General features: G+C 31.5%; 1 protein-coding gene across 7 annotated transcripts in view; it reads right to left on the bottom strand.

Annotated features, from left to right (window-relative positions):
• Positions 1 to 19,808, bottom strand: part of LOC117222982 (uncharacterized) — a 35,274-nt gene extending 15,466 nt beyond the window's left edge. For 2 of the 7 annotated variants that reach the window (XR_013034588.1, XR_013034587.1), the window contains exons 1-14: positions 19,006 to 19,795; positions 17,738 to 17,941; positions 17,187 to 17,481; positions 16,735 to 17,081; positions 16,078 to 16,663; positions 15,765 to 15,967; positions 14,178 to 14,321; positions 13,944 to 14,109; positions 13,655 to 13,862; positions 13,352 to 13,575; positions 12,720 to 13,112; positions 9,689 to 12,145; positions 3,092 to 4,527; positions 1,466 to 1,760 (exon numbers count right to left, since the gene is read on the bottom strand). Coding sequence is in view for 5 of the 7 variants with exons in the window: in XM_076525695.1 (XP_076381810.1) it covers positions 1,466 to 1,760; positions 3,092 to 4,527; positions 9,689 to 12,145; positions 12,720 to 13,112; positions 13,352 to 13,575; positions 13,655 to 13,862; positions 13,944 to 14,109; positions 14,178 to 14,321; positions 15,765 to 15,967; positions 16,078 to 16,663; positions 16,735 to 17,081; positions 17,187 to 17,481; positions 17,738 to 17,941; positions 19,006 to 19,103 (7,056 nt within the window). In the remaining 2 variants the exon portion in view is untranslated. Of the gene's footprint in view, positions 1 to 1,465; positions 1,761 to 3,091; positions 4,528 to 9,688; positions 12,146 to 12,719; positions 13,113 to 13,351; positions 13,576 to 13,654; positions 13,863 to 13,943; positions 14,110 to 14,177; positions 14,322 to 15,764; positions 15,968 to 16,077; positions 16,664 to 16,734; positions 17,082 to 17,186; positions 17,482 to 17,737; positions 17,942 to 19,005 lie in introns of all 7 variants that reach the window. The other 5 variants (XM_076525695.1, XM_076525693.1, XM_076525692.1 and 2 more) reach the window with 5 other exon arrangements.
• Positions 19,809 to 23,187: the final 3,379 nt, after the last annotated feature.

Here is a 23,187-nt window from a genome sequence, read left to right as displayed (position 1 = left end):
TTTTTCTTTTAATAAATACGAAGCAGAACTTAAATAAAGATAATATAACCGAGTGTGTTATTTATAAGGAAACGTTTGAGGAAGATTAAGTGCAGTGTATCAAATATACAGATTCGACACATGTGAAGTGCGCAGATCAAGGTAATCTATCTTATTTATTTGTGACACGTAAAAATAAAGCTTGAATATTATTCTAACAATTGAATGTCTATTCATTAATATCGTAATCAATTAAATTTAAAAATGTGGTCTGGTCGGTACTGGACAATTTTGTACTTCGTTCAGATGACAACTTTTGCATTTCTCCCACAATTGAAAAAAGAATTTTACAATCCTTATCATGAAATTTTACAAAAACATTTTCCCTGTCTTCATTAAGTACTTCACTTTTTTAAATTTAAATTATGTTCTTTCTAACCCAAGATATAAAAATAAAAATGTATTAAAATGGTGTTCTGTTGCACACAAATTCAAATAATTCAACTTTTTATTCATTCGATCACCCATAAACCTTTCCACAGCAAATGATAATATTTGATTCACACGCGGTTTTAAACTTTTATAAGTTATCAATTATCTATATTGAAGTAGCTAATGAGATACTGTACTTGAACATTTTCAACACCTATGAAATTGTGGAAGAAAGTTCGTTTTTAAATTTACGTGATCTCCAAATCTAATTAATTTTATGATATTCACGACAGACTTTTGCACCAACGAAAGAAATCAGAGAGGATGTAATATCAAATGAACTCTATGAAAATCTGAGAAATATTAAAATACACAAATAGCTATTACAAATAGAATTATAAGAAAATATGAAGAATGATAGTGTTATAATCAAAGTCCGAATTAAATAACAAGTAACGTTTAAAGAACTTTAGGGGTACTGGGAGCTAGCAGGAGTATAAAAACAGGTGTTTTTAAAGTTAAAATAATATATATAATAACAATATATAATAAGAATAAAGTTTATGTTGAAAAATGGTGTCAACATGAACTTCGAACGCTGTCCTTGTACGGAATGCTACCACGTACCAAGCCATCTTATCGCTCAAGGGTCAAAATGAGCTCGCATTTGACGTAAGAGTGTTAATGAGTTGAACATTGGCTATACAATACAGTATAGTGTTCGCAATATAGTGTCAGGGTAAGATTAAGAATGTTTTTAAGGAATTTTTTGGGAATAATTAAGTTTATATTTATTGAATAACACATATTCGATTTTTGTATTCAAGAATAAGTAAAATAAAAGAATAAAAAATTTAATATGTCTTATTCGGTGAATATAAAATTAATTATATTTGAAAACAAGCCAAAGGCACAGCAATTGGTCATCTCATAGTAACCGGCTCCGCTACCCTAAAGTAATTACATTAATTACGCTATTAATTACACTAATTTACAATCATTTCCAAACAAACTTCTACTTTCCATAAAAATGAAGTGAAAAGAACATATTTACCTTATAATGCATAAGAATTCTCTCTGGAGTACATCTTCTAACTGCGCTTTCCAATACCACATTAACATCTATTTCATCCAGAAGATCTGCCAAAGACGTTTGCACTTCGACAGATTTATTGATTTTACTTGGCGCAGGTTTTAATGAATAGACTGAGTCTTTACTGGGGCAAAAAGCACCAGACTTTGCTGTATGTAAAGCAGCCATTGCTTTAGACAACGAAAAATTATCAGAATCTGGTTGTGATGGGAAGACAACATCTAATATAGATGACACTGGTATGCTTGTCATTTGTCTAAACAAAAGTATAATTTTATTATCTATTAATCTCTAATTTGTTGCATTAATTTGCATATAATCCACTTAACACGACAACAGACAAATTTTAGACATTGTTGCATGGAAAAATAAAGAAACGTGGCTACTTTTTGTATGTTCGATGCGACAATGTCATTGTACATGCGTTAACACAAGAAAACTTGTTCTCCAGGTGCATTGATCGTCTAAAGTAAAATACGGACCATAAATGGTATGCACAGTAGAAAAATCATTTCATCGTTACAGAAATTCTATACACCTACGAGCGGACATACTTCTTCCCTTAATATCAGAATACCTTTCTAACAAAAAAAAAACAACAGGCAATCAGAAAATAAGGACATAGAAGGAAAAGAATTCAAAAACATGGCGTATATTATATATATGTAACAAAGAAATAAAGAACCGCGCCATTGATAAAATCTGAAAATTATAAACATATCATATGTAATCGATATTAAAAACAAAATATTTTTTTAAATTAAAAACAAAATAAAAAAACAACTCACTTCCGACGCTATTATAGTAATCAGAAATGACAAAACAGAACATATTACTTGTCGTAGAAGACAGCACGTTCCATTCATGTCATAAAAACGTATGTGCTCGCTCGAAAGTTAGCGCGAAACAAGATGATTTAAATCGCAATTAGTATTAAGTGGATTATCCGAAACTACTAAATATGCGGAATAAACCAGGGACCATAACTGTTATAGTCAAATAAGAAAGAAATCGTTGCATGACAATTATTATGTGACCGAAATTGTGTTGGTGTTGTCCGTAATCATTATTAAATAGAGGAAAGAAATTTCTATTTGGTACTAGTTTCTCGCAATAGATGTAAGCAATTTTTAGTTTAGATAAAAATCCGCAGTATAGCCATAAGAGTTATCGTTGAGAGAAACTTTATCCCGGTTCTTTATAACAGTTATCTATGAAATTACAGTTTCTTATAGCACAACAAAATAAGCAGAAAAATGTTTAAGTATGTTAACAATATGAACAATGTCTTTCTTGACATTAATCCATACTCGAATACATGCAGTCTACTGATAAGTATTAAAAATTTCCTTCACTGACAAATGTTATCAATGTATAATGTCATCAATAAGGATTATCGGCAACGATAAAAGATGTTCGGTTAATTGTAATAGTTATTTTTAACGAAAAATGGTATCTTTTAGTCACGTGGGTTTTTTAACGGTTTATTTTACGTTTCGCGCGTAACAGATTTGTTCTAAAAAAATTTTCAAATAACTATTATGTTTGGTCCCTGGAATATGTAGTAAGATAATATTTCAAACGTACATAGGCGTTGACATATTTGAAACCAAAACAGTATCTTCGGCTTGCAGTGGCGATTCTATTGTATTTTCAGGCGAATCAAGTATTTCTGTCTTGATTTCTAGTTCCTCAATTTCTTGCGCTGCAATTTCATTTGAAATGGGTTTAGAAGGTGCTTTTGTTTCAGACACAGGTACGCTGGTATCTTCATTGAGAAGTGCTTCACTACGCAAAGCGTCATTCGATCGTTCCGTAGCATCGTTTGATTTATTCACAGCAAGTGTCGCCTCGTACTGTTTTAGGACACTCTTTACTAACTCGACCTTTATTTTACCTTTCACAGGCATCCTGTTTACTTCACGTTCGGATAGTTGCGCAAGATCGCCGATCGTTTCAAGGTTTCTTTCTTCAAGATACGAAACTAAATGCCGTATCCAGAGAGGATTCGTTAATTTCTCGACGATAGACTTTATGGGCTCTGTACAGGAAATCAGCAACGGATATATGGGCTGCGTGGAATTCAAGAGATCCGGGTCAGGAATGTCTACGTCGAATTGACTTGCATTTTGACTGTCGTTAGTCGATTTTAAACTGCCAAACACAGAGTCCGTGACTGGCAAAGTATCTTGTTCTTCCACGTTGTCTGCTGCTTTCGTACTAGTTCGCACCAATTTTCCGCAGAAAATTTCATCAGAGTTTGCTGTGGAATTCAAGCTAGAAATGTTCTGTACCTCCACCGTATCCTCCAAATTTTCTGAATTCGCATGGATTTTACATGAACTTTGTATAACTGAATCGTTCGCGATATTGTACTTAAGGGATTCCTCTGGTTTATTTTGCGCAGAGACATTGCGCTGATCGTCTGCGTTATCATTGGTATTACTTTCCGTTTTGCTTGCATTGTCATGTCTCTCTTCGACGCTATTAAATAGATTGTCGTTCGTATCGGTTACAGGAGCTTTAGTATTCTCTGTGTTGACATCAGATCCTTCCGTAGTGTCCGTGGTATTATTCCGTTTACTTTCCATGTGTGTGGAAAATGTTGTATTTTGTGTGATTTCGAATTCCCCACTTAAGTTATCAATTTTACGAGCTATGGGCTGCTCACTTGTTAATTCGTTTTCGACAGGATTGCAAGATACCTGTCCGTTGTCAGCATCTATTGCGAAATTCTCCGAATACTCCAAGTCTTCGGCTATTTTCGTCAGCAACTCATTTTCCCGTTCGCACTGTAAATCAAGTTCGGATACGTTCGTCACGTCCGTTTCTTCCTCGCACTCCATCTTCTCGGCCTCAACGTGTAGCAACCTCGGTTTAATAGGCTTCATCCTCATAGGCGAATCCTTACGGCTCAAACCGCGCGAAAGGAATTTATTAAATTTGTGCGCAGAATCGCTGACAACAATTTCGTATCCCATTTCTTTTGATACTGGAGGATCCGCAAAACTTACTCGTTTTCTCTATAATTAAATGGAATGCATTACAATTAAAAGACTACAACAATGATTGTTCAAAATCTGCAGGATGTGGAAGACATTGTATTTTCACTGATGACGGTATTTTTCAAGGAAACAGCATGTTTCATATATTTAACCCTTATATATGCAACCAAAGTTTTTACGCTTTGCGTGGCAACTGGGATATTCGGATACTCAATTTGTTTTATTTGTAAGTTTTAATTAGACGGACAGTATTTATTTTATAATTTCTTCGAAATTCATTGATTTCCTCTACGATAGTTTAAAAAATGCTGTTTTAAACAATTCAGGTGAAAAGTATGGCTAAAATACAATTTATTCATTTGATTCTACGAAATCAATCGTCTACCTCTACATACAGGGTGTTCCAAAATTATTTTAACAGCCGAAAATGAGGGGTAGCTGAGGTCATTTGAAGTAACTTTTTCCTTTGCGAAAATGCGATCTGCGGCTTTGTTTACGAGTTATTAACGGAACACACTGATATGTCAAGGTTATGTCAAGGTTATTGATAATATTCTTTATATTTCTCTAACAAACATATCCCTTACGTCCTTTAATGCGATTATTATTTATTAAATTAGCTTCGCGAATCATTCGTTGAACTGTGTTCGGACACGGAATTATTTAAATTAAGATATCATTTACGTACTTTGTTTATCTTCACTGTACGCCTTGCTTAAAAATTTCATATGTTGACCTTGACATAACCTTGATATGTCAAGGTTACACACAAGGTGTCATGCACACTAGAAAATTAAAACGGCCATCAGGCTTAAATTACTTACTATTTCGAGTCCGAAAAATTAGTAAATATTCTTCAGACGTTCTAAAGTAAAGGCGAACAGCGTTTTTCTTAAAAATATCACTGTTACGTAGTAAAAAAAAAAATCCGGAAAGTTCCCGCTTCGTGATTTGTTCAATACTTCGAACGCGGCTCGAGTCCGTCCCGACCATCTGTCAAAGCCTCGTGTTGCGGACTCTCGAACTTCGCGCCGTCACCTCTCATTGGTCAATGTTTTCCGTTAATAACTCGTAAGCAAAGCCACAGATTGCATTTTCGCAAAGGAAAATGTTACTTCAAATAACCTCAGCTACCCCTCATTTTCGGCTGTTAAAATAATTGTGGAACACCCTGTATAGTTACTCCCATTAATATTTGGATATCTTTTAAAACGCGATAACTTTTTTAGAACTAGACAAAATGGTTTGAATTTTCTTTCAATGAGAAAGGGACAATCTAATGATATCTAACAGACATTCGTACAGACAATGACTAAACTACTTTATTACAATTCTGCTATTACTTATAATGGCAAAATAAAAAAAGCTCTCGCTTTTTAACATATCTGAGCTTATAACGAAAATTTAAAAAAAATGCATTTTGTAAATCTCGGTAAAATCATGCTGAAAATTTCATCGAAATCGGTTAACTCGAAGTCAAGTTATCAACGTTAAAAGATTTAAAAAACTGCAGATTGCTCGAAAGTGTCAAAAATCTGGACAAAACTGCTATTTTTGCGATCTTTAATTCATACTCATACCAAGGTCAACCGCATACCGCATACCAAGGTCAACATGCATATAAATTACCGAGATCTATGAAACGCATTTTTTAAATTTTCGTTATAGGCTCAGATAAAAAGTTAAAAAATGAGAACTTCTTCTTTTCTTTTCTTTTCTCATTCTAAGCAATAGCAAAATTTAAAAAGAGCATTCTAGTTATGGTTTAGTACTGGTCCCTCTATCATTTAAAAAACATTCAAGTCTTTTAGTCCAGAAAAGAAAAGTTACCGCGTCTTAAACTGTGTCCGAATATTAATGGAAGTCACTGTATGTATGTACACGCAGGGTGTCCCAATTTATTTCCACAAAACTTTACCAGTATATTCTATGTGTGAAAATAAGAAAAAAAAGTTATATGAACATCGACTTTTAACCGCTCTGTCAAAAAGTTATAATAAAAATACAAAATGATAACGGACTGATGTTTCGTCGACACAGCGTACAGTCGTGCATACGTCATAACGAGCAATATTTTATCATTTTGGATTTTGTCGGAACTTTTCTAAAAAAGCATTTAAATATCTATATTCAAGTAATATTTTTCTGTTGTTTTTATTTCTAAAATATATTGGTAAAAATTTGCAGAAGATATACTGGGACATTTTATATCACATACATCACAATTTTTCCTATATCTCGAATTTCATTTTTTGAAGTTGTTCATTCTAAAATCTTCATAATACTAAAAATAAATAAATCATACTTTCTTTCAATTTGTTGTTATGTGGTTTTCTCGTATGGGTTGAAAAATATTTTCTTAATTTTTTAAAAATATTTCAAGTGTTACATACAAAAATACATAAACATTATTACGGTTCTGTTTAAAATATCCTAGATTTAAATACATAAATTTGGTTTTCAAGCCTTTTATCTTGCGTAAATATAGATAGAATACACAGAAATTGTACCCGATCTACGTATCCGTTGTTAGTTAGGAGCATCTCCTTTCACATGCCCTATTAATTACAAAATTGTTTGTCTTTCTCAATAATAAATACATGTATAGAGTTTAATTGAGAAAGACTTAATTTTGTGAACGGAATACACCAAAATTATGACCGGCATCCCAGAATATTGTTGTTAACCTGTAGCTTCTTTTCTTACATGAGTTCTTACATGAGTAAAAATGTTATTTTATATTAAACACATATTAACACACTATTAACACTTTTTAAAAAACTAACATTATATACATTGGAACACGTTTAAACGATGTTGAAAAGGTGCACTTTCCGATTTACAGTAGAACCTCGATTGTCCGGCATAATCAAGGAAACATGACTATCAATATGGTAGCAGAGCGTAGTTAAACAAAATATGTGGATAAAGTAATAATTTGACCACGAAATAGATACAAGTTCTCTATTAATTGCAATAGCTATCTTAATTAATTGAAAAAATAAAATAGATACGTCGAAAATCTCTTTTCATAAAAAATATCCTTATTAGAGTATCTTCGTTCATTCATTTGTTGATCACTAGGCCCATTTATCAGTTAATCCCACGTCAAACTTTCATAAAGTTATCATAAATTGTATATTCTTATAAAGAATAATAATTATTTATAATTATTTGAATTTTTAATTAAAATTATTTGAATTTGAATTATTTGTATTTTATAATTATTTGAAGAAATGTTTCATACGAAACTTTTCCTGTTTCGAGGGGGAAATAACACAGTGTCTATTTTGTTTGTATGTACACGCTTGGAGGACACACAAAGGTCAAGATTATATGCGAACTCCTATTATTAGTAATGCACTCGTATAATATTCTATGACACGTTGAATTTTTACTTTTAGAATCTAGAGGACATGGCTTTTCCGTGTTATCTTTGTTGAAGCTTGGACCAGTGTGTACAGAAAAACTGGCTATGCAAGGAGTTGGGGCAGGCGACGCATACACGAGAGTCCCGCCAGCGGTATGGCGCGTCTACCAGACGAACATTATAATTCTGAATTACGATGATCGCGATGCGGCGTAAAGCCTCCGTCTGATCGTAGTTGAGAAATATAATGTTCACCCGGTAAACGTGGCACACCGCTGTACGGGATTCCCTGCACATGCGTCGCCTTGCGTAGTAATTTTTTATGACTGCACTGGTTGGGACAATGATATTTGTTTACGTTTTGATAATTCTTACACGGGAGTACGGAACCGCAGCAGTTAGTGCAACATACTACGTATTTACCAACATTTACAATTTTAATATTACATATAGCGTGTGACATTTTGCTACCTAAAAAATCTTAGAGGTCAAGGAAGTGTAATTCTTATCTATCATTTTTTAAGTCATTTTACGTAGCAAAATGTCACACGCTATATGTAATATTATAATATTAATATTATTGTAATATTAAAACCGTAAATATTGGTAAATACGTAGTATGTTGCAAGATAAAAGCTCTAACTCCTGCGGTTCCATACTCCCGCTCTCTCTCTCTCTCTCTCTCTCTCTCTCTCTCTCTCTCTCTCTCTCTCTCTCTCTCTCTCTCTCTCAATCTCTCTCTTTCAAAATCAGTCAATCTTAAAAATGATCTACATCTCTTTAGAATTTATAGATAATCCTTGGAATTATGAAATTAAAGTAAATAGAACTGTATGAAAATTTTCGTGTGAATCTATCTGACTGTCTCCTAATTTATTTATTTACTGAAATTTCAAATATTAATGTATAACTAAATCATATTTTCATTAATATTAAAATGAAATCTAATCATTGAAATATTGCATTCGGCAATTGATACAAAATATTACATACTCTAGAGAACACATACTATAGCTTTGTTTTTAAATGTTTAGTTTAACTGACTTCATTCATACTTCTGTGATCTTAACAGTACTTTGTGCTCTCTCTACAGCAACATTACCGGTAGTAGTACCACACTTATACAAATATAATTTAGAAAAGTAATGTATCGGCGAGAGAGAGAGAGAGCACCGAAGGAAACATTACATCTCCCGCGGGAACTCATGGAAGTAAACTTTTAGCATCATAAAAATTCTGTGATGGAGAAACCGTAGTCGGCTCTCCATCTTACATCTTGGTTGAACCTGAACTCGCGTCAATGTTCTATTTCACTTAATCTCGCATATCTAATTTAATATCATCAAACTACAATATCAAACCGCGATAAAGAAAATATTTGACTTCAAACGTTTTTGATTTTGAAATCTTTTCATCATCAAAATAAAATTTCAATAAATTTTCAAATTATTAATGAATTTCAATATTTATGAAAACATAAGATTTTGCCATCGTTAATTAAATGTGTTCAGTTATTCTAAAATTTTATCGAAAAGCGAATTATTTAGTAGAGTCTTGTATTATAGAAGATGTATGATTTACTTTACACAGTACAGATATAATTGTATCTCCTTTTCTGAAATTGTCCATCTTTATTTACAAGCTAAGGGACAATTAGAGAGAATTTACTGTACTCCTAATTAGTAGTTGGAAAATAGATGATACGTATTTACATGTATAAGAATTATGTTTGTTGCAGCATTTTATCATTTGTACTATTTGCTGTATCATACAAGAATCTACTAAAAAGATATTGTAAAAGGTAAGTACCTTATTAGGAGTCGTGCATTCTGGATCTGGTTCTGGTAAAGACTGTCGTTGACGTTTAAGAATGCTAACGCTGGGAGATGCGGTTAACGAAGGTGGATTTGCACTTGACCACTCTAAAATTGGCAATTCCTCCATTTCGGTTGAAGATTCCTCGATCACTTTTTCCACTTGAGCATCAGTTTGAACAGATACAGAATCTTCTATTTTATCAATTTTCGAGAAAACTTTTTCTCCATCGTTTTTCAAGTTAGAAAACAATTTTATTGGAGGTGACGGACAAAAGTCGGATGATTTCATATTGTTGAAAATTTTTTCTTGTCGACTACTACATGTCGCCGTTACTTTATCGGCTTTCTTTGCTGTTTCGATTTCCGTATCTTTAATCTTGAGTTTCTTTATTGCAGCTTCATCGTCTATAGTTATAGTGTAACATTCAGATTCCATCTTTGCTTGTTTCGTCACTAACCCTAACATATGTGCTGCACGACCTTGCGGAGCATAAGTTTTAAATTTTAATTGGCGCTTGGTCATATTTTTTGGTGAAGAAAGCCCAAGAAGGGATTTAACCACTGATCCCTCGTTAATTTTTTGTACTTCAACTATAACATATTTTCCATTATCATACAAATTCTCAGTGGTTGAAGTCGTTATCTTTGGCTTATCGGAATCACCTTCAATATTTTCCTCAGATTCCTTAATATTATCTTTAGGAACTTCGTTATTGTCACTATCACAAGTGTTTGAAACAATGCTTGCCACCTCTTCATCACCTGAAGTCCCGTGCAATTTTGGCGATTGCAATGGTTCGCCAATTTTATTAATTTTGATAAAACACTGTTTCTCACTACACTTCTTTTGTAATTCAGTTATATCCTGCGAGTTTTCAATTATATCTTCTGTATCATCTTCAGTCTGTGTTTGCTGTTCAACCAATGTTACATCTTTAGATATTACAATACTTTCACCGACAGCAACGTCTTTACATTCTACTTCAGTATTCTGTCCATCGTCCTTAGATTCTACAATTTTAGGCGTTATAACTTCATTAGCATTGGATACTACACTTTCAATGTCTCCTACTGCAGTCTTTGATATATCTATCTGTAGATCCTCTTCTTCTTTGTTCTCTTCTTTGTTGTCTTCCTCGTCCCCTTCCTTGTCCTCTTTTCCTTCGTTCTTTCCTTCTTTGTTCTCTCCTTCTGGATTCTCTCCATCTTTGATATCTTCTCTATTCTCTCCTTCTTTGTTTGCCATTTCCTCTAGTTGCTTTTCTTCTTCCACCTCATCTCCTTTATTTTCTAATATTATGTTTACATCTTCAGATTTAGCGAATTCATTATTTTTGCCTGTTTTTGGCTTTGTTTTGGTCCATTTAGTTCCTCTCTTTACACAGTGGCCTTTATTTAATTCTTTATCATTAATTTTAAGGTTTTTCTTCAAAGAATCAATAGTTTTGTCTCCAGTTTTCAATTTAGACGTTCTAATTTCAGGTGATTGTTTTCTAACAACAACTTCTTTAACGTTATCTTCCTGACCCTTGGATCGACGACTAGTTCGTACAGAAGTATCAAATACCATGTTTATACGTAATCGCGATATTTCATTCCTAGTTCGTTGACTCAAATTTACGTCGTCGGTTATTGCTTCCATATTTGTTGCCATAGTATCAATTTCTGTAAATTTGGGGCTGTCGCGATCAGAACTTTTGTAGCGTCTACGTGGATTCGTACTTTCACTTTCACTGTCCGAAGTTGCTTTACGTTTGACACCTCTTTTCTCTGTCTCAGGTAATTTACTTTTCGAATCACTCGCAAGTCTATTAGCTATACTTTCCTTATGAATTCTTTTTGTTCTTAAGCTTCTTTCCTTAATTGTAGTTGCGTCAGACTGTCCTGGTTGACTGTTAGTTTCTTCTATTTTTTGAGAAATACTAGACATTGCAATTGTACTATGTCGATTACGACGTTTGCCACTATCTAAAATGGATGGTGATAGGCATTGATTACGGCCTTTATTCATGAAGCGTTCTTCTTGCGAAGCAAGATTTGTGCCGCTTTCTGTAGAATTATCAAAAGTATCTGGCATTGTATCTGTTATGGTTAAATTTTCGTTGTTTTCTATAATGTCTTTCGCGTTTTGTCCAACATGTTCTACCGGCACTGCATCATTCTGAATAGCCGTTTTGTCTACAATCTCTGATTCTATTGTTCTCAATTTATTTTCCTTATTTGCCTCGTCATTAATAGTGGTTTTCATTGAAATATTATCTTTTTTCGCTAAAATATCATTCTTCTTGTCAAACCATTCTTGTAAATTTTGCGTATCTTGTGAAGAAGATTGCGATAAGTCATTATAAAGTGCTGGAATATCATCTCGTTTTCGCTTTAAAGATTCTTTTTGATGTTCGGTTAAACGACTCACATCATATTTTAGGTCAGTCTTGATGAAAACATAATCCTAAAATGAATCGTTAAAAATCAAGATCTTTGGAAACAAAACCTTTTTTATAGCACTATAAACTTTTAGTGTGCGATGACAAATTAGCTAAACAAAGGATTTGAAAAACAAAAGACGTTTGAGTGATATTTCATAGTTTCACCTTTACATAGTTCCGTTATTTGCTGGAACAGCTCTATTTACACATCAGATTACGTCACATAAAGAATATAAAAGATTATCAAATCATTAAAAATGGAATTATATAGATAACTTGACATCTCTACATAGTATTGTAATTTGAAAAAATACAGTAAACCGATTCTATACAGTATTTAATATAGAAAAAATAAATTACTAAGCAAATTTTGTTGTACGAAATTACAATACAAAGTTATCAGACATACTAACAAAAAATATTGGAAATTTAAATTTTATTGAAAAAATCAATAGTACCAAGGAACCGTTCAATATGTTTTTTGATTCTATGCGGGAATTTTCCAAACTGAACTGATAATTTAGGAATAACTATTCTCTATTCTACAAACACAATTAGACATATATGTTGAATTTTGATATACATGTGTATATTTACCTCAGAATTAGTATCAGGTGATGCTTTCTTATCGGTTTTGATAGTTTCTTTCACTATAGCTTTTGGGCTGCAAGAGCGTCTATTTAAGAAACTACCAACCATTTTAATTTGGTTTGGTGACTTTTCAGTAGCATCAGTTTTTTTGGTAACTTCTCGTCTACGTGATATTTTATCTTTGCATGTCTCTGTTTCTATGTCTTGAAATATTGATTTGGCATTTCCACTTAACACATTCATAAGATCAAAAAGTGATACTGCTTGACTCTGTATGCCAAGATTTCTATGATTTAAAGCAAGAATGATAGCTTTCTTGTACGATAAAAGAAGATCATAATCAACTAATTTATTCAGACCTTTGAAAATACTGACAATAGTTTCCCATGTACTTATTATCTGAAAATTCAAAATTGTATATTATACATATATTTCAACATATTTAAATACAGTAGATTCCGGTCATTTGGGTTACATTGGGTCTAATATCCTTTAGCCCGATTAAAAAAAGAAAACTGGTACTATTTAATTAGGTTCTGTCCTTTGAGCCTTGTTCCAAATAAACAACCGTCCTGATTAAACGATGGTTCAAATAAACGGAAACCACAATATTTAAAATATGAACATCAGATACATACTTCCTTATTTATTGTATCTATTTTAGACGAAAGTATCAGTTCAATCGCCGGTCTACAAACTTGTAAATATGATATTACTTTTTGAGGATTGTGACCATAAATTGTAATAAGTACTGCAGAGAGAGCTTTAAGACTAGCTTCACATTCTGCAATGTTTGAATTGGATAAAGAGCAACTTATAAGTTCTATAATGAGATGTATAATAGAGGGAACTTCTACATTCGCTGAAAAATGAAAATCAAATTAGCTACAAAATATTTTTTATGCTATTAATTTCTCCATTACATGATCTCCATTACATACCCAACAAAAATTTATAGTTGACAGTACTTAATAAAATATCTAAACATTTTGTAATTAAACGACAAGATTTTTCATTTTTCACTATACAACACTGCATAGCATTTGCAATGCTTAATAAAATTTCATTAGACTTTACTGTTTCAATGAGATCTGCTCGCATCTCTAATTGTTTATAGAGCTGTTTCCAAACTTTGATCAATTCTTGTATCTAGTATAAAGTACATAAATATTCAGGTAAAACATATACTTGTATTTAATTTTGTTGAAATTAAAAATGTTAAAAACTAACTTGCTTGTGGTCTTCCAAACTCATATACATAAACGGAAATATTACTATTGATTCAACAGTCTTTAAATTGTGTCCTGCAGCATTTCCCTCATTAATTTCTTGTAAATCATCCATATATGTTATTAGTACTTCTGCTAAAGTTCGCCACAATTCAAAAACTACAGTCCTAGAAAAGAATAGTATAATTATATTCATAGTAAAGTGATTATATCAAGGTTATTTCCAGCAACTTACTCATTTTTCTGTTCAGCACTTAATAGTGTAGATAACTTCTCATATATTTCTTTCAAACATTTCAGTGCATGGGAATAATACTCGTTTTTCGTTTGAGATTTAATACATTGCATAAACAGGCGGTTCAGTACATCATAGTGAGTCCTTAACAAAATTATTTATATTCTTTTTATGCAATTTCACACAATAATACAAACATTATAAATATAATATCAACTATTTAAAATATATATTTATTAAAAGTATTGTTTAAAAGTTATGTAATATTTTATTTAAAATCATACTATGTTCTATAATTTTTGACATCCTTAATATTTAAAATAAATTTAGTTTCTTTCCTTCTTATATAATAGAAAAGTTTTATATAAACAAAAAATCCCTTTCTACATTTCTATTATGCACAGAACTAATTAACACAATAATATATACATGATAATACATACAATCTGCTGTATTTTAAAAACTGACTTTAATCCTGATGCTATATAAAACTGGTATTTCAAATATGTACAAAATTTATTCAGAAATTTCAAGTGTTATTGAAGAAATAGTGTAAATAATATATATTCTTCGTAATTCCTCAGTCAATTCCTTTGAGAACTCAGTGAAGTATAAAAGGTTCAACCTTTTTTATGGAAATCAATAAGAAATCGTTCACCCAACTATGAAATCTTGCATAATATGTGATAAAAAAATATATCCCACTTAGCAAGTAGACCACTTGCTAATCTGATTAGCACAATTATCACAGAGCCTATTTCGATTGACCACAATATATCCAATTAATTTTTAAAATTCTATTTTGAGAACGGTTTAGCCAGATAAGAATGGGCACCTAGACGAGAATATTTTCATTTATGGTATGTCTCCCAGTCCAAAACAATGCTTTAATCAATTTTTAATCTCTACCCCCTATTGTAAGGAAGATATAAGGACTTGTAACCTTCAACTTGGTAAATACTTTTTTCAATTACTATGTAAAATATTCTGTTAAATCGAGATGTAGATACGAATATTAGCGTCTGAACTTGAATACTGCAGATGCAACTATACTTACTAAACAAAAATGTGCAAATTTTCACCAAAATCGGTAATAGTCACTTGGCTGATGCTTTTTGTTAATTCTCTCAGTACATTTTCAGATTATCATTATTAGAAGTGCACTACTCCATAAATATAAGTATTCATAATAGTGATATAAACAGAAAGCCAAATTGTATTGCAATTGACCAATATAGATATATATAAATTTCTTTTCTCTATATATTGAAATTAACGCCCATTTTATTGTAATAAAGCTTTCAGTGAATCCAGTGAAATACAAATAACTCAAATAGAAGAACATACCACAACATACATGAACATGAATCTGATGGTGATACACGTATATTGTCGTAAGTAACGTAGCCTAAGCAAAGATGACGTGTAAATTACATAAATTTTGTAAATATGGAAAACTCAAAAAATAATTTTTTCAGAACACAAGTTTGGAAATAAAATTGAACACATTATATTATAAATCATTCAAATTTTTGTTTAAAGTACTATATGTATAATTTGTATTATATTTGTAATTCAAATACTTACTTCTTAGCATCATTTAGTAGTGGAATTTGAACAAGCTTTAATATCAGTGCTAATAATAAATCATCTTCAAAATCAAAATTCTTATTAAGATCAACAATTTCAGGTAAGATTGTATCAAAGATTAGATTTTTGATCATTGGCTTATCTGTAGCACAATTCGTCAATTCTGTGATAACTAGTATTAAGTCTTTATATATTATTTCCTGTAACACGATATTTTTTACTAATAAGTGTTTTATTTCAATATATGTAACCAAATTTTTCGATTAAAAAATACAATATTAAATGATATTACTTGTAAATATCAACCAACCTTTACTTCTGTTCTTGATTCCTGTATGTAATTAACTAAACTTGACCACAATATTTTACCAATTTGGTGTCTATTTTTCATTTCCGCATCCGTAAGTTGACTAAGAACAAGCCAAGCTTCTCCTATACTATGAATAAAACACTTATAACACTCTTGAAAAAGAGAACCAGGTAGAGCATGAGGCAGTCTCTCTTCCAGAACTGGTGAAAATACTGCATTATTTTCTTGTCTTGAGACCAGAAGTTGGCATAAAGCATCTACAGCAATAATTTTAGTCTTATAAAATCTTTTCCCTGGTGATGCCACTATTTCAAATTTTGAAGATATTAATGGTGTATCTCCAAGAGGTCCAAAACAAAAGTTCAAGAATTGTGTGATTACTGGATTGACAAAATCGGAAATATCCTTATAAAGTTTGATAATCACATGCCACCAAACTTCTAATTTTGTTAATGCTATCAATTCACTTTTACTATTTTTAGCATTTAGTGGAACACACAACAACTTTATTCGTCTAGCAGTGGCTAGTTCATGTGGATCTAATGCAAAATTATCCACCAGTAATTTCCATGACAGAAATGCTTGTCTAAAACATATGATATTATAACATTAATTTCTGCAAAAGAATACTACTTTTTTCAGAATTATTATGTATACCTGCGTAGAATTGTATCTGTAGACTTAAATGCTTTTTCTTCGACACTCAGTAAATTATTTATTAAACCAGCACCACGATGAAGGTCCACACCAAGAAATTGAATACTAACATTCCACTGTGTAGCCCAATCTAGTTCACACGCAGATACTAAAAGTAACATGCGTTTGCAATATATAGATTGCAATGCTGATTTATACTGAGTCCATACTTCTGGTAATTTAGTACGAACATATGATGTTATATCTGTAGCAAGAGATTGTTCCAAAAGTTTTAAAGCATGACCTCGTTGCCTTCTATGACCCATATAAGCTAATAGCATTATTTTGTCTAACAATAATGCATGAAACTAAAAAAGTAAAAGTCTTCTCATATTATTTTGATTTTCAACTTCACAAATCAAATAAGATGTATTGAAATATATATTTTTTTATTTCAAATATTAATCATATACCCTTTGAACTTTTGTGTCTGATGTTACTGCAGCAACTTTATATAGCCTCCGTAACAAAATCATACAATAATTAATTGTTTCCTCTTCTAATCTTTGGTCATCTGATAACTGTTTGTTTTCAGCTTCTGTCAAAGCTTCAATATTATCTGTGCACGCATTTGGTGCTATCCATGGCATTGTATTAGCTTGTATTGTACACATACAATTCTTAAAAAAGTTCAAAGTATGAGCATCGTAAGCAACTGTTGATATAGCACTATCCTCAACTATTTCTAATAATTTAAGAAGTTTCAATCTGAAATATTTACAACTTAATTAGATAAGTAATTGAACAATATCAATATCTAAAAATTAAAAATCCCATAATAAACATCATAAACTTATTGTAAACTTTTACATATACTAGGTGAAATTCCATTTTATACAATGAATTGGCAGTTAGATATATTTGTCATCTACTTTTGGAATATTACTTTTAGAAATAATTTTTTAATACAGTTCAGGCTACAATTATAGCATAATTAATTAATATCCCATTTCATTTTACAAACCTGGTTTTTTGACTCAATTGTGACATGGTTTCAAACAAATTCAAAGAATGATCTCTAAAGTCTCGAATAATAACATTTAATGTTTCATATGCTTCATTTTGTATATCATTGTTTCCATTTGCAAATACATCAATGACTAATTTATATAGTTCTTTGTATTGTTCTTCCTTAATAACTTTTGTTTGTTCCAATCTCTTGCTGTTGCTAAAGTGAAAAATAAAATTAGTTGTAACATTTGTATGAAAATTCACATGTTATTAAAATTTGATAAAATACTTTTCCTATAAAATTTTATATAAAATAGCAATACTTTAATTATGAAAGTACAGTAAAAGTATAATTAAGGATATTATAAATGGAAATAATCTCAAAAAACTACATTTGAGACCAATTTCAATTATAAAAAGATGAGCATCTTATTTATTAGAAGTCATGGACGAAACTCATGATTTTTTATATTATAGATCTCTGGTGAATCACTTAATGGTATTCATAACATAAATTATAGTATTAACTTATTTTTTTAGTCTGAGTTAGGTATACGTTATATACAAAATTATATGAAATTTCAATAAATATGTTTTTATATGTTTTCAAGACATTACAAATCTATGATTTTTGTTGACTGGTATTTTTAATGCTGACACTCTCCAAATTTATGTTTCACAGAAGTTTTATATTATTAAGATGGAAACATTATATTTACTACAAATATGTTGTGAATTTGTATGCAAACAAATTTTTATAAATCAATTTACAAAAATTCGAGTAAAACAGCAATTTTTCTTTTATTATACATCTTACCATTGCAATGGTAATGCAAAACTGTTTTCAGCTCTCGCAGTTCATCGATACACATGGTATATATAAAGCAATTACATTGACAAATTATAATATTATGATGTAAAAATATAATAACTAGCATGACTAAGAAAAGCTAACAGTGGTACATTATACTGTAATCACATTTGACAGAAAGTACTTAACTGCCCTAGCTCAACTCTGAATTAACAACGTTTAATAGAAACCATTTTGTTTTATATCGCAGTAAGTATGCTCGATGAAGAGTTAAATTGTTTATTTAATTGCGTTTGACATAATTGCAAAAATGTTGCATGGTTGCATAAAATTCGGAGTGTGAACGAACAGAAACTTTTTGTATGTTTCACACTTATCGCTTAATATAGGAAATTATTTTCTTCATAAATATGTACTACACAAACAATAGCAATATGTAGACTTAACAATAAAAAAATGATCAAACTTACCTACGAATATAGGTTAAAGCTTCGCGTTTATCTTTAATATTACTATTTTCCCGCAGCATTTTCAGCATACGTGGAAAAAGTGGAATATTAGAAGCCATTCTAGAAAATTGAGTTGCACAAGGTATTAAAATAACAATATTTCACTCATCTCATCACAGATCTTCCTATAAGGGCTTTTGCAAAAATCATGAAATTATTACAATGTCCCTTGTACTTTCACTAAACAGTTCACAGATACAGATGAAATCACTCACCAAGTCCGCTCGTGTCTATTTTACAAACACTGAACGTCACGAAATGTTATTATCTTGTTTAAACTGCTGAAAGAAAGAAATTGTAATAATCACTTTAAAGTATTAGAATACATTACATTCACAACACACAGGTTCAGCACGCACTATGTACGACTTTAGACCTGTCTTCTGTTCTTTAACTTTCCCTTCTTTTACTTTCTTTTCTTCCCGCCTTTTCGTTTTTATCTCGAAGATTCACAACGCAACGAACAAAATATCGTTTGTTTTTGAAAATTGATAGAAGTAGAAATATGTACATACAATCATACACAACAGCTAACGCTTCACAATCCCGGTGAGTTTGCAAAGTAAGCATACACCTTCAGATTCCGTTTTCAACAAATTTATTTATACGTATTGGCATTAATACAATAATAAATTTATTTCAAAAAACATAATTAGTTATCAGTTATTTGCATTCTTTAAATATAGCCTCTTTCCATGAGTAATATAACAAAGTATTACAATAAAAGTAGAAAAAAGCTATGTATGCTATAATTTGTGCGCCAAAATACAATGTAGCCATCCCTACCATATGCTCACAGTGTGCAGGATGTGCATATGCTACTTGATGCTACTTGACTCCCTAGCGACGAGATGTAGAGAACGCAGTTACCAACAAAATGAGACGAAAACATGGGTTTACGGGCTGACACTTAACTACCTTATGTCAGCATCTTTCTCGCTGTCTTGTGGTATTATTCAAAAGAGGAAGGTTCAGTGCAATGTGTTAATGTCAGATTTCATGAGAATTGTGCAGATATTTCGTAATATAAGTCTTAGAAAGTAAGGTAAAAATTGATGTTGTCAAAGCCATGGAATCCAAGAAATTTTATGCCATTGGATGATTTTTTGAATGAAAGTCTGACATTCGCGCACTGCACTGAACTTTCGTCTTTCGAATGATACAATTAAACATCGAAAAAATGCTGATATAAGGTCAGCCCGTCAGCCCGTAAAAGCATACCATTTTGGCATCAAAATTTATGATATCGATAATATAGAGCAAAAAATTTGACAAATTTAGTTACACTGGTGCTTATAAGATGGCGCCTAAGTAAAAGGTCTGTCAATGTGGAATCGGAGGTGAATGTAAGCTTGCGTTAAAACACAGATTCCCAATAGATTGTGAAACTCAAAAACTAAATTATGCTAGCTTATTATATTTTGTTACCATGTTGCACAGAGAAATTTATAAGAGCGTCTAGTCGTAAAATACATCAAGTGATAATGTGATGTGATATAATAAGAAGAGAGTCTATGTAAGAATGACAGTTCTGTCAACCATGTACAGATGACAGTGTAAAAGAGAAAAATTATTTCCCTATAATTTTAATAAATCTAACTTAAACCTAAACCTAGATGCAAGCTTGGATTGTGATTATATCGAATGCCTATTCGTTCATCGGCAATACGTGTCTGTATATGTCTGTATACGTAATTGTATTAACCATAGAGATTTCATGCATTATCACGTTATACAAAAAATAAAAATAAACCAAAGAATTGCTCTTTTCATCTAACCAATTGCTCATTTGAGGCTAGGAGCACGTGCCGTTCAATGTGTGATAGCTTAAACCAGAGCTCGGAACAAGACTGCACGCATCATCAATGCTACGAGGGTTACACCTCCGCAGTAATTGTGTATTCGTGGCGCATGGGGCGACGTTCGTATCAATAGATTTGTAGAAGGATAAGGAACACAATTATAAATTCCTGTAAATTAATTATCAATGAACGTAGCATAATAACATCATTTATGATTAGAAAAGACTAAGAAAAATATATATATAAATCTTCACAATCTATTTAAAAATCATACAATACATTTGTTACAGCCTTATTCTCTATTTTACAATATCAAAAAGAATTCAAAGTTAGCAGTTATTAGCTCGGTATCATTCTCGACCCAAAACTCATTGCAATTCGCAACATTTTCTGAACCGAGGATGATACCGACTGCCCGGGTCTCACCGCGAGGAGGTTGTTGCTTTAGAGACCCGAAAGGGAGCCAGGACGAAGTCGGTATTTGTTATTACATATAGTAAGTACTTAATTTTAAATTCGTAAGTACTTAACAGTAGTAGTATTTGGGACGTAGTAGTAATAGTAATAATTTACTACTACTACTACAACTACTATTACTACTGCAGCGAGTACAGTGACCAATTAACAATATACATACATAATAATATATGTATATGATAATATATACAATAATTTTTGTCTTACGTCTGTAGATTAACCTGAAATTAAAGAACCTGAAAATAAAGAATCTGAAAATCCTAGCTAAAAAGGGATTATTAGTTTCAAATTATTCTGTAACATGAATTCGTTTTGACGAATGTGTACAAATTTAATTACAAGAGAAGGAAAATTAATGGCAATTGAATTCAAACGGAAAACGCGAATTATTGAAAAAATACACCCTAATTAGATATACAGTACAATTCGCAACAAGTATGCGGTCACTGTACTCGTAAAATTGAGAAAACTACTGATAAAAAAAGCATGCGACTCACATTTCGATGCGACGTTGGCTTTGGAATTCGGAGTAGGAAGAAGTAAATAAAAGTAGGAGAGAAGCAGCAACAACAAAGAAAGGCAGTAGTAGAAGCAGCAGCAGAAAGTGCAGATATTTCCATGACCCAGACATCAGGTCTGATTCCAAACGAAAATATTAATTTCTATTTCGAAAAGGTTCATGTTGAAATTGAAGATAAAATTTTGTTGAATAAGAAGAAAGTGAAATAAATCTATATATATAGATTCAAATTAAGAAAAAAACTAAAATTTGATTTCAGGAGAAAGTAGAGTAAATTTAGATTTAAAACGAAAAGGAAAGAAAATTCGTTTAAATTGGGTAAAGGTAACATGAGTTGAAGTCGACATCGCAACTCTAAACACTGAAAATACAACAACAAAAATTTTAAATATAAGAGGAACATATATTTGGTGACGGCTACTGACTACGGGAGTGGACTAAAGATCAGTAGCGGTCATCCTGAAAGTCCACCCTGAGTCAGAGCTCTTCTGGAGGAGAACCTCTGGAACCCGACTGTTTCTACTGGTGAACAGGCAGCAACTGACTGAACAACAGCTTTGTACCAAACCGGTAACCGAGAGGTCACCCTACCACTAACTTCAACAAAGATTGATCGCATGATTGATGACGATCGATAATTTCGATTATTTCTAATTATTTAATGTTCGTAATAATTTATTTTGCAAGGATGCTATCCAGTGCTCGCAAGACAACTTTATCATATAAATCATTTATAAAAAATACTAACGAGATTTAATTAACAAGAGACTCTTAATTGCACAAATTGATCGGTTAGTTATTAAATCGAATTTCTTTCGTTTATAAATTTACTATCTCTCGCTTCTTAATATTTGTAACAATTCTGTTTGTTAGAAGTATGGTTAAACACCTTACTGACTATTTCGCCATTTAATTTGTTAGTGAAAATAACCGTTAGAATTAGACACATGGAGTATTTCCTCGAGCACGAATATTTCGAGAAATTGTTGCAGCAAACGAGCTTCGTTAATTAATTGACTGTTTTTCGATGTTTAATATTTACGAGAACTCATCTTGCCAATGATATTATTAAATACTCCCGTAGCTATTTCGTCGTACCATTACGTACCAAAAACAATTAATAACATCAAACATACAAAGTGATTTTCAAAGCACGAATTTATCGAAGGATCGTTACATCGAACAAAAATTCTATTGATACATTTCTTATTTCTATCTATTTAATAATAATTGTAAGAATTTCTTTTACTAATGACATCATCTAATACTACGTCTGTTTTACAATCCAATGTTCAAACAAAAATAGCTAATAGAACTCGAAATTGAATAATTTGAAGAAGATAA

This window comes from Megalopta genalis, chromosome 12, assembly GCF_051020955.1.
Source record: "Megalopta genalis isolate 19385.01 chromosome 12, iyMegGena1_principal, whole genome shotgun sequence".
NCBI lineage: Eukaryota > Metazoa > Arthropoda > Insecta > Hymenoptera > Halictidae > Megalopta > Megalopta genalis.
This window is presented reverse-complemented; position numbering and strand designations above follow the sequence as displayed.